Source organism: Desmodus rotundus, chromosome X (genome assembly GCF_022682495.2).
Source record: "Desmodus rotundus isolate HL8 chromosome X, HLdesRot8A.1, whole genome shotgun sequence".
Classification (NCBI taxonomy): domain Eukaryota; kingdom Metazoa; phylum Chordata; class Mammalia; order Chiroptera; family Phyllostomidae; genus Desmodus; species Desmodus rotundus.
This window is the reverse complement of record NC_071400.1, coordinates 21,534,419-21,546,586: the sequence shown is the minus strand read 5'-3', so window position 1 is coordinate 21,546,586 and position 12,168 is coordinate 21,534,419. Positions and strand designations below refer to the sequence as shown.

The 12,168-nt window shown below is 50.6% G+C and overlaps 1 protein-coding gene across 9 annotated transcripts in view; it reads left to right on the top strand.

The window, feature by feature from the left end:
- Positions 1-12,168, top strand: part of BCORL1 (BCL6 corepressor like 1) — a 62,089-nt gene that overhangs the window by 16,931 nt on the left and 32,990 nt on the right. For 6 of the 9 annotated variants that reach the window (XM_053917208.1, XM_053917207.1, XM_053917209.1 and 3 more), the window contains 3 exons: positions 2,641-2,770; positions 7,942-8,032; positions 8,299-11,571. In XM_053917208.1, the coding sequence (XP_053773183.1) occupies positions 2,685-2,770; positions 7,942-8,032; positions 8,299-11,571 (3,450 nt within the window). In that variant the 5' untranslated portion in view covers positions 2,641-2,684. Of the gene's footprint in view, positions 1-1,074; positions 1,127-2,640; positions 2,771-6,972; positions 7,032-7,941; positions 8,033-8,298; positions 11,572-12,168 lie in introns of all 9 variants that reach the window. The other 3 variants (XM_045200798.2, XM_053917210.2, XM_053917211.1) reach the window with 3 other exon arrangements.

Here is a 12,168-nt window from a genome sequence, read left to right as displayed (position 1 = left end):
CAGTTTGAGACACACTGAGTTTAAGGGGCTCAGTGAACATCCAATTAACAGCGAGTCACTGGCAGCTGGAAGTTCTGGTCTGGGTCTAAGGAGAGAGGTCAGCGCTACAGATACAGGTTTGGGTGTCGTCAGTATATGAAGGGGTGAGTTGAAACTGTGGAAGCTCATGGACTGAGGAAGAAGGAGGGGTGAGACTGACAGACACACACACAGAGAGGGAGAGAGGTGGGGGTAGTGGAGAGCCAGCTTGAGCCAGATTTACTAGAGGAGGACAAGAGAGACAAGAGAGGGACATTAAAAGTTGAGGTAAGAGGAAGGAAATCGGGAGAGAGAAAAGGAGGGGGAGAGGGAGGAGAGAGTGGAGCCTGAGGGGAAAAAAAGGAAAGTGAGATAAAGGAGGGAAAGGACCTCGGGCAAAACAAGCGGGAAAGGGGAGAAAGTTGGAGGAGAGAGGGCTGTGCTAGAGAGAGACAGGAGATAGGGAGTAGAGAAGCAGGGGAGAGGGGGAGAAAGAGAAAGCTGGGAGAATAATAGGGGGAAGAGGAACGTGATGAGGATGAATAGAGGGAAATGGGAGAGAGATTGAAAGGGAAGGGAAGGGAAGGGAAAGGGGGAGAGAGATACATGGGGGTAGGGAGAGAAAGAGGGGAGGAAGGGGAAGAGATGGGAGGGGGTGGCCAGGGTGAGGAGGAGGTGAGGAGAAACCAAAGCATGATAAGGTCCAGGTTTCTGGGGCAGGTGGAGGGAGAGAAGTTCCCTAGAGAAGCCAGCAGGCATTGAGTCAGGATAGCCAGGAGAGGGGCAAGTACAGGGAAAGGGACGAGGGCAGCAGTAGCCTATGATGCAGAGATAGAGAATAGGATGAGGAGCAAGAAGAGAATGGGAGTATGTGCCTCCATTCACCCCTTATTGCCTCTTTCCCTTTGCTCAGTCCCTGTGTGTCATGCTAGCCTGGCTCTTCCTTGATCTTAGCAGGCAGCCTCAAGCCTTAGGACGTCTGCATAGGTTGTTCCCTTTTCCATGGAATGCTCTTCCCCCAGATACCACATGGCTCATCCCTTTGCTTCCTTCCAGATGTTGAAGTGTCTCCTCAGCAAGACCTATCCTGCTCACCCACTTTCAAATTGTAAGCCTGCGCCCCCTCCCCTGACCATTGCCAGGCCCCTTAGCCTGTGTTATACCACCTTCTAACATACTGCAAACATAAAATCATTTAGGGTGTTTCCTGTGCATCTCATTCCACTAGAATATAAGCTTCATGGCGGCAGGGATTTTTTTTGTTAGTTGTTTGTTTTAAAGATTTTATTTATTTATTTTCAGAGAGAGGGGAAGGGAGGGAGGAAGAGAGGGAGAAAAACATTGATGTGCAAGAGAAACATCCATTGGTTGCCTCTCGCACGCCCGCAACTGGGGAACTGGCCGTTAACTCGGGCATGTGCCCTGAGTGGGAATCAAACCAGTGACCCCTTGGTTTGGTTTGTAGGCTGGCACTCAATCCACTGAACCACATGAGCCAGAGGTTGTTAACTGTTGAATCTCCAGTACCCAGGACAATGCTGGCACATAGTAGGAGCTCAGTAAATATTTGTTGAATGAATAGTAATACTGTGTTGAATACGGACAGTCTCTGATAATTGTTTAAAGGATAAGTGAAACAAATCCCTAATCTGGCTATATGTTTTATTATGGTTTGCTTTTTTAGAAAGGAGAGAACAGCCTGAAATTCTGATCACTGTAGTGTTCTGTTCAATTGAGTCTTAATGAATAAAGCTTTTTGGCTAATAAGTTAAGTCAAGAGTTTAAGGGTCTCAAGACAAGCTCACTGGATAAATTTCTTTCTTTTTTTTTGACGCCTTATTTTCTCTAGAAGGTGAATTGGCAGTGCAGTGGTTGTCAACAGCAAGAGCTGGACATTGGCTGGTGAAGGGGTGGTAGATCATGGGGATGACAGACTGAAGGAAGGAAGGAAGAAGGACAGAAATGTGTGGTTGTTGACGGAACATTTTTTTGTTCTTTGTTTGCTTGTTTGCGGTCAGTAAGAGGAATGTTGCATCTGATTTGGACGGAACTTTAAAGCAGGGTAGATATAGGCATCATATCTACATAACTCCCAACTTGAAGTCAGAATAGAGTACATTGGAAGGGCTTATAAAAGAAGTGTGTGCTTCCTCTGGAGAGCTTAAATTGGCTACGTCACTCAAATACTTCAGTACCCATGGATTAGAGTTGATGAGAAAAAGATCCCCAGCAGTCTTTCAACGCACTGTTCACATACGGGAACAGCCCTCTAATTGTAGTTGGTTAGGCTAAATGTGTGTAGAAAAATATACTGTCATCTCATTTGTCTGAAATAGATTGAATTTCCTCGAACACTCAAGCATATCTGTCTTTACAATAATTTAAAAATTACTCTAGGTGATTAACAGCATCTTCATCTCTATCCTGAAACCTATGGATTCCTAGAAAGCTGGTGCTCCCTCGTCCCCGTTTGGACCTTAATTTCCCATAGCAGGCTGGCTTATGAGAGAAACTGCTTTCACATTTCGGTGTTATGATTACCTTTGTTTAAGTGTTTCCTTGTTAAAGGTGGTTAAGCAGGTGGTTCAAAGTTTTGATTTGGGGGGGATTCTTTTTCCTCAGGGGAAGTGGCCACAGCAGGTCCTATCTGGTGGTGAGCGGCTGTCATGATCTCTACAGCACCGCTCTACAGCAGCGTGCACAACTGGACCAGTTCTGACCGGATTCGCATGTGTGGCATCAACGAGGAGAGGTGAGGAGGCTGGGAAGGTGACTGTTGCTGGCTTCCAGTGAGCGACAACTACTCACCAGAGGGATTAGCCGCAGCAGGGCCCGGGGAGGGACCCTGGTGAGGTACTGTGGGTCATTTTTAATCTTCCTGAATGATGGGGCAGGGATGTGTGAGTGGCCTGCTCTGCCTTGCCATCCCTGTTCAGATGAAGGTGAGGAGGCCAACAGATGACCATCCACCAACTGGTATTTGTCTACTCATTAAGAACTGTCAGATGGCGGAATAGAGGAAGCTCAGGCAATTGCAGTTTCTATTTGCTGCATCCACGTTTGGTGCTCAAGGATATGCATAAGATATTTTTGGCCCTTGATATAAGCCTGGAAGAAAGACATTTCTATCATTCAGCTTTATACTGGGTACCATTAGTGGGTACTCTGGTAACTAGTGCTTTCCTGCTTCATGAGGCTAATGAAGATTTACAGTAAGACCCTCATGAAGTATCAAAGGGAGATCAAAGTGCTTAACATGTAGTTTTCACATGAAATTGAGAGTTGGTGCTGCCTGCCTGATCTGTGTGTGCGTGTTCGGTTTCTTGTACACCAAAATATTTCGTTGACCAAGCTATGCCATTTCCCGATCATGGATCATGCCCCATGCTAAAAGCACTTGAAATGGCCTTTATACTTTTAAATATATTTTATGTTTTATTTTACTTTTAGAGAGAAGGGAAGGGAGGGAGAAAGAGAGGGAAAGAAACATCAGTGTATGAGAGATATATCAATGGGTTGCCTCTCACACGCCCCCATCTGGGGACCTGACCTGCAACCCAGGCATGTGCCCTGACTGGGAATCAAACTGATGACCTTTCAGTTTGCAGACGGGCACTCAATCCACTGAGCCACACCAGCCAGGGCGGCCTTTAGATTGTATATTTTACTTCCATAACCCTTGGCCAAAGAGCTGTGTGTGATGGTTGCATTGCCTTTCCCATTAAAACAATTTTCTTAATCCTCACCTGAGGATATACTCATTGATTTTAGAGATAGAGGAAGGGAGGGAGAAAGAGAGGCAGAGAGAGAGGGGAGGGAAGAGAAGAGAGAGAAACATCGATGTGAGAGAGAAACATCTATTGGCTGCTTCCTTGCACGTACCCTGACCGGGATCAAACCTTTTGCTGTACAGGATGCAACCTTTTGGTGCACAGGATGATGCTCCAACCAACTGAGCCACCCGGCCAGGGCCTCTCCCATTTTTAGAGAAGTCATGGCTCCCCTATGGTTGCTGGTGTTTGGCTGTTGTTTCAATCCGTCGACTGTTTACGTCAGATCAATCGCCTAGAACACAGAATGATATGGCTTTTCCTAGGATTACAAATGCGGTGTTTCCTTGCGTAAATCTCAGAAGTGTGTGCATGAGCATGTGTATTTACATAGGGGAGCATTGGCAATTTGGAAGGGAAAAGGAATGGACGTCTTCGTATGTATCTGCTTTCTTTTTCTGTTGTTAACTGGAGAAGTGTGTACTTGTCTGAGGTTCAGGTTAGGAGAATAGACCTTTTTCTATTTTTTTTAAAACCATTAGCGCCTGATAGTTTAATGTTCTTTATACTGAGGAACAAGTTAGACATAGACTTAAAAGGAGTTTAATTTTAGAATATAAAAGTCAAGACTAAGGAAAATAAGACAAAATTATTCTCAGCTTTGCATGAGAAAGGTATTTTCCTTTACATATGAAGTATGGCATTAGATAATTACTATGGGATGGCCTGGGGAGCGCAGGGTAGTGGTATTGATTTGTGTAAGTATTCATTGGCAACTAGTTATAAGTGGTTCAGACTTTGATGCAAAGATCTGGACTAGAGCCTTTAAAAAATCAATGTACAAGTTATCTTCCTTCACTGTCCTTTCTAAATGCCTTCTGAGAAAGGAGCAGGGAGTGGGCTTGAAACCTAATTTTTCCTCTTTGTGATCCTTTCTTGGGATGATAAATAACCAAATATGCCTAGTAGTTAAGATTACCTTCCAAGCATTGGCGCTTTTGGTCTAATTTACCCTTTATTGTCACTTTCCCACTACAGTCTAGGCCATGCTACAGCTGATTTCCAAAATGCGATCTCACCTTCTTTAAAAACCGTCTTTGTCAGCCCTTTACAACTTGTAGAACTTAGACATTTTGGGTATAAAGCTGCACCTCTGGCTTAACTCTTAAAGTTATGTTTGGGAAGCCTGCCCAGCTTTGTCAGATGCAGTGAGGACTGCAGGGACCTGGGGCAGGGCCTTTCTAAAGCTGGCCACAGGTGGCTGACTAGTCAGACTTCCAGCTAAATCCGTTCGCTTTCTCGCTTCCTTTCTTGCACCCATTCATTCCCCGTAGTCAACAAACATTAAACCCACTGAGCGCAAAGCAATCATCATGGACACTGGTGGTGAGTGCTACACAGAGTGACACATACAGGTCCTGTGGGAGTCTAGATGAAAGAATGACATACTTTCTGGGGGAATAAGGGACGGCTTCCCAGAGGCAGTGGCATTGGAGTTGGGGCTTGAGAGATGAGTAGGAGTTTGAGGTGAGGGTTGGCATTTTCCAGGTGGTGTGTTTAGGGAAAACCTTGTTTGGAATAAAGGTGGTCTTGGGGTGTGGTGGGACTAAAGCAGGGAAAGTTGGCAGAGGCCAGGAGGTAAGGAGTATGGTGTGTGTTGTGTAGTCAGGGCAACAAGCCTGGTTTGACAGTGGCGCTAGCCCTTAATAATTAGCGAAACGGCCTGGAAGGGTTATGGCCAGTTCTGGTTTAAGCTGAACAAAGCCTTGAGCATAATAGCCCAGAGTCATCTATGTTGGGAAGAAATTGTGGGATTAGTTTTCAGTCCTGATTGAAGCCTGCTTTGATCCCTGCTCCCTCCTCCTGGCCACCCGGACCCTCCTAACCTTGCCTGGTTGACTCCAGGTATACCCCTCCCTTGCAAGCTATTCTGTCCCAGGTTCTCTCAATGGAGTAATTTTATATTTACTTAGCTTTACACACCCATCTCCTCAGAGGATTTGAAATGTGGCCTCACAACATTTTCCCAGAGCCTCAGGAGCTGGCACTAAAGTGTGGGACGGCTGGAGTAGCCAGGACTGCTGCTCCTGCTGCCACTGCTGCTGCCACCTCCAGGGTCTCTAGGCTGGCAGCTGGCTCTGCATTCCCTGGTGGAGGGCAGGATTTCTGCTTTCAAGATGATTTTATGCCAGGTGAGAGCTAAGCAAGGGTCAGGGGTCAAGTATGTAACCAGCACCTCTTTGCATAGTCAGGAGAGGAAATAATGCAAATAAATAACATCTTTTCTTTGCAATCCTTATGTGGGGTTGGTGAACGGGGGGCGGGGAGGCACTGCCGCTTGTTTTCCCTTGCCACGCCCCCCCACGCCATCCTTGGCAAGTCTAGTTGGAGCATGCTTCTCCCCTATCCCAAGGCCGAGGATAAGTCTTGCTTTTCTGGTCCCTCAGGAGTTGATGTCAAAGTATGTTTTCCCTTTCCCTCAGGCCTCCCTTCCTCCCCATCCTTGAGACCCCTGACTGCATCTCCAGCCCTTGCTTCTCTTTACCATCATTTCTATTTGTCACCCATAGTCAATGCCAGTAATGAAACCCTCCCACTCTTGCCAACTTAGCTGGCTTTTAAAGGGAACATGCCACCCCTTCCCCCCACTAGCCACTTCTAGAGCCCTGAAAAGGTGGGGAGAGGCCTGTAGTGATCCCTCTTGCCATTTTTTTTTTTTGCTTCTCTTGCCCAAGGTATAATTTCAGAGTCCATCAACGGTACCCTGTTCCAGTGGGAGGGAGGAAGTTAGCAGGGCCCTCCCCATTCTCATGGGACTTGACTACAGGTGCCCAGACTGCCCATTGGCTAGGGTGGCTGGTGAGGTGGGCACTGGCTTTTTGGGGAGCTCAAGATAAGGGTTCCAAAGAAGGGAGGCAAAAACCCAGGACGTGTACCTCCCCAGAGGTGCACAGAGCAATCCTGGCTTAGTCCCCCAGGAACCTCAGTGGAGCACTTCTGCCGGAGCTTTATTCTTGCGCCCAAACCTTCCACTCAGCCACTCGCACCGTGGCCGCTGCCCCGTTGTGTCTTCCCTAGGGCAGTGGGACGCTCTTGCCGTACTCAAACCACCAAACTTCCAGTGGGTGTTTTTCTGTAATTTCACCCTCCCAGTCTGACCTTTCTTTCTTCTTTTTTTTTTTAGTCACGATGTACCATTTTCTGAGGTTCTTACCCGAAATTTAGAGAAGACTTTTTGAGCAGGTGGGGGTACAGTTAAGTTTTCCCCCTTTGGGACCCAGCTCTCTGGCCTTGAGCCCTTCTGTCTGTGATGTACCAACTTGAGTTTGGAGTCTGTGGTCTGGAAGGGAATGGGAGAGAATGCGGTGGTGCTGGGAGGCCATGGGGGAGAGTGGGGAGTTGGCAGGGGTGGGATGTAGGCAGGGTGGGAAGGCAGGAGGAAGGTGCTGGCTGGGGCTCACTGGTACTCTACAAAGTAGGAAGAGGTACCCTGGAGGGAAAGAAGTTGTGCCCTTGAAATGCCCCTCAGCACCCAGTGACCTGGTGGCCTTGAATCAGTGTCATCACATGTGCTCATAAATGTGTATCTGCTCTAGGCAAGCCCATTGGGTGAATAGGCGATGAGTCAGAGTTAGAACATGAAACACAGTGGAGGTGGTTATTTGTTTTAGGAAAGGATTACCCTTATGGTACCTGCAGCCCACTTCCCTTATAGACTTAAAATAAGATCGCATTTAAGAGAAGAACAGTTTGCATGTCTTTTAAGAGCTCCTGTGAATCACCTTTCCAAGCCTTTCTGGCAATACCCAGTACCTCTTAGATGGTTACTTTGAAGGGTAAGCTCTAGGGACAAGGAAAAGGTGCTGGGGTGTCTTTCACACTCTTGGTGAGAGCCCTAGAAAACAGAATACACGGCCCAAAGAGGGGATCCATAGATGTCAGACCGGGCTCCTTTGTAAGAACTTGCAGAGTTGGTGCGGAGGCTCTGATTTGCAACCTGGACCCTCCAGTACCTTGTGATTTCCCCCAAGCCACCATGGGAAGCAAGACAGCAGGTTTATGGAAGCCCAGGCAGGCAGGGGGAATTCTGGGGAAGGTGGTGGCCCAAAGACCAGGCCTCATGTCCCTTCTCTGATTGTGTCTCCCATGCTAGAAGAGCACCTCTTTCTGATGAGGAGTCCACGACAGGTGACTGCCAGCGCTTTGGATCTCAGGAGTTTTGTGTCAGCAGCACTTTTTCCAAGGTAAGGGGCCACCTGCCAAAGGGTGGAGCTGAACTACCCAGGCGATGTGCCCAGCCTGTCATCTTCAGAAAAGGGACAGTAAGGGACAGGGTATTTCCTAGGAGTTGCTGTATGTGAGACAGAAAATGTCTAGCTGCTCTTTGCTTCTGCCTAGACCTGGTTAGTCAAGTTGCAAAGATGACCAGCGGTCACCTCTCCAAGGCCTTGGGACACTTGCATGATCCACGGAGAGCCACTAAGATGGGCACGCTGCTTTGTCATTGCAGGTGGAGTTCACAGCAGTTGGAAGTGGCAGCAATGCCCGGGGGGCAGACCCAGATGGCAGTGCAACAGAAAAACTTGGGCACAAGTCAGAAGACAAGCCTGACAACCCCCAGCAGAAAATGGACTATGCTGGGAATGTGGCAGAGGCTGAGGGCCTCTTGGTGCCCCTGAGCAGCCCGGGAGACGGGCTCAAGCTTTCCTCTCCTGAAGGCGCTGAGGCCGGCAACAACAGGGCTGACTGCTCCTGGACTCCCCTCAGCACACAAATGAGCAAACAGGTGGACTGCTCGCCCACCGGGGTAAAGGTTTTGGATTCTCGGCATGGTGTTGGGGAGAAAAATACTTTCATTTTGGCAACTCTGGGAACTGGAGTGCCCGTGGAGGGAACCCTGCCTCTGGTTACCACTAACTTTAGTACGCTGCCAGCACCCATCTGCCCCCCTGCTCCCAGTTCTGCCTCTGTCCCCCCATCTGTTCCAGATCCATTCCAGGTTTCCCTCTCTGTCCCCACCCCAGTGCCCCACTCAGGGCTAGTTCCTGTCCAGGTTGCCACTTCGGTTTCAGCTCCTTCCCCTCCCTTAGCACCAGTCCCAGCTCTGGCTCCGGCACCACCATCTGTGCCCACGCTCATCTCTGATTCGAACCCCCTCTCGGTTTCGGCCTCAGTCCTGGTGCCTGTGCCAGCTTCTGCTCCCCTTTCGGGCCCTGTTACCCTGTCAGCTCCAGCCCCTACCGCCCTTTCAGTCTCAGTTTCAGCTCCTTCTTTGGCCTTGATCCAGGCTCCTGTGCCCCCTTCGGCTCCAACCCTGGTCCTCACGACTGTCCCCACTCCAGTTCTGGCTCCCATGCCGGCGTCCACACCTCCAGCAGCTCCCGGCCCTCCGTCAGTGCCGATGGCCACTCCAACCCCATCCTCTGGCCCGCCTTCCACCCCCACCCTCATCCCTGCCTTTGCTCCTACACCGGTGCCCGCACCCACCCCAGCTCCAATCTTTACTCCAGCCCCCACGCCCATGCCGGCTGCCACGCCAACTGCCATTGCCACGTCTGCACCCATCCCGGCCTCCTTTAGTTTGAGTCGAGTGTGTTTTCCTGCAGCTCAGGCACCAGCTATGCAAAAAGTCCCTCTGTCATTTCAGCCAGGGACAGTGCTGACACCAAGCCAGCCACTAGTGTATATCCCACCTCCAAGCTGTGGGCAGCCACTCAGTGTGGCCACACTGCCAACCACTCTGGGGGTCTCCTCCACTCTTACACTCCCTGTCCTGCCATCCTACCTACAGGACAGGTGTCTCCCTGGCGTGCTGGCCTCCCCAGAGCTACGGTCTTACCCATATGCATTTTCTGTAGCCCGGCCTCTGACTTCAGATTCTAAGCTGGTCTCTCTGGAGGTGAACAGGCTTCCGTGTGCATCCCCATCCAGCAGCACCAGCACCCAGCCTGCGCCTGATGGGGTCCCTGGACCTTTGGCAGATACTTCCCTCACCACTGCTTCTGCCAAGGTGCTTCCAACGCCACAGCCTTTGCTGCCAGCCCCCAGCGTGAGCTCAGCCCCACCGCACCCCACCAAGATGTCAGGTGGTGCCGAGCAGCAAGCAGAAGGGACTTCTGTCACTTTCTCTCCCCTCAAGTCACCTCCACAGCTGGAGCGAGAGATGGCCTCTCCACCTGAGTGCAGCGAGATGCCCCTTGACCTCTCCTCTAAGTCCAACCGCCAGAAGCTTCCATTGCCGAACCAACGCAAGACACCACCCATGCCTGTGTTGACCCCTGTGCACACCAGCAGCAAGGCCCTCCTGTCCACTGTCCTGTCTAGGTCTCAGCGTACAACCCAGGCTGCTGGCAGCAATGTCACCTCATGCCTGGGTTCTACTGCCTCGCCCTTTGTCATCTTTCCTGAGATTGTAAGGAATGGGGACCCGAGCACCTGGGTGAAGAACTCAACTGCACTGATCAGCACCATTCCTGGCACCTACGTGGGAGTGGCCAACCCAGTGCCTGCTTCACTGCTGCTGAACAAAGAGCCCAACCTGGGTCTCAATCGAGACCCCCGCCATCTCCCCAAGCAGGAGCCTATTTCCATCATTGATCAAGGAGAGCCTAAGAGCACTGGTGCTTCCTGTGGCAAGAAGGGCAGCCAGGCTGGGACTGATGGACAGCCAAGCACAGTCAAACGTTACACCCCAGCCCGTATCGCCCCAGGGCTACCAGGCTGCCAAAGCAAGGAGCTTTCTCTGTGGAAGCCCACAGGGCCAGCAAATATTTACCCACGGTGTTCAGTTAATGGGAAACCCACCAGCACCCAGGTCCTGCCTGTTGGCTGGTCACCATACCACCAAGCATCTCTGCTTTCCATTGGCATTTCCAGTGCCGGACAGCTGACCCCCAGTCAGGGGGTGCCCAGTAGGCCCACCAGCGTTGTTTCTGAGTTTTCTAGTGTGTCATCTCTTGGCCCCAGTGAAGCAGTGCATGGACTTCCTGAGGGACAGCCACGGCCTGGGGGCCCTTTTGCTCCAGAGCAGGACACTGGCTCAAAGAACAAAACTTGCCGGATTGCTGCCAAGCCTTACGAAGAACAAGTCAACCCTGTCCTTCTGACTCTCAGCCCTCAGACAGGGACTCTAGCACTGTCTGTTCAGCCTAACAGTGGAGACATAAGGGTGAGTCAGGGGCCTGAGGAATCAGACAGCCACCTCTGCTCTGACAGCACTCCTAAGACAGAAGGCTCACAGGGGACTTGTGGCCTGAAGCTGGCAGGAGACACAAAACCTAAGAACCAAGTGCTGGCCACCTACATGTCTCATGAGCTGGTCCTAGCCACTCCCCAGAACCTGCGCAAGATGCCCGAGCTGCCTTTGCTACCTCATGACAGCCGCCCCAAAGAACTCATTTTGGACGTGGTCCCAAGCGGCAAGAGGGGCTCCAGCACAGAACTTTCACAGCTTGGAAGCCAGGTGGACCTGGGGCGGGTGAAAATGGAGAAGGTGGATGGTGATGTTGTCTTCAATTTAGCCACCTGCCTCCGGGCTGATGGCCTCCCAGCAGCTCCCCAGAGGGGCCAAGCTGAAGTTCAGAGTAAGGCTGGGCAGGCTCGAGTGAAACAGGAAAGCGTAGGGGTCTTTGCTTGCAAAAACAAGTGGCAGCCAGACTCAGTGGTGACCGATGGGGTGACTGAACCTCTGCCACCTAATAAAATGAAGTGTGACAAAGACAAGGACGGTGAGGAGCAGCAGCCACAAGCCAAGGTCACAGCCCGGAATTCCCATGGACCCAAGGTGAGTACGGGGCAGAGGTGAGTACAGGGTTGAGGGAAGGCCGAGATGCCAGTTTTCTGCTTTGGTCTGCAGGCGTCAACCTTATTTAGCTGTGGCAGCGTTCTTAAGCAGCTCTATGAACTGATCTGATTGGAAGGCTCGTATAAAGTGAATAATGACTTGCTGCCCCCTTTCTAAGTCACATTCTCCTTACCTGGTGTTTTAGTGTGGGAAGGGGCTGGTTGCATTTTGTAGGATGTGGGAAATGATTTGGTCCCTGAGGTGAGGGAAGCCATTGTCCCAGATGAGGTTGGAGAGTGGAAGACAGTATTGGCGAGGGACATCAATAGCAGGCCCTTCCCAGCATAATCATTCCTCCCTTTCCTTTTCTGAGATGACTGCTGGCCGCAAGAACCCGGGGCCAGGAAGGGAAGGGGCCTTTGATAGGGTTGTTTTCTGCACCACTGCAGGCACCTGCTCAGGATTTCCTTGGAGTTTAGTGAGGCTAGAGCCAATTTGGCTCCTGAGCTTATCCACCAGTTCCCTACCACCCCGCCTCAATGCTCAGGGTGGCAGCTTTGGGGTGCTGCCCATTGGAAATTTGGTGTGTAAGGCAGT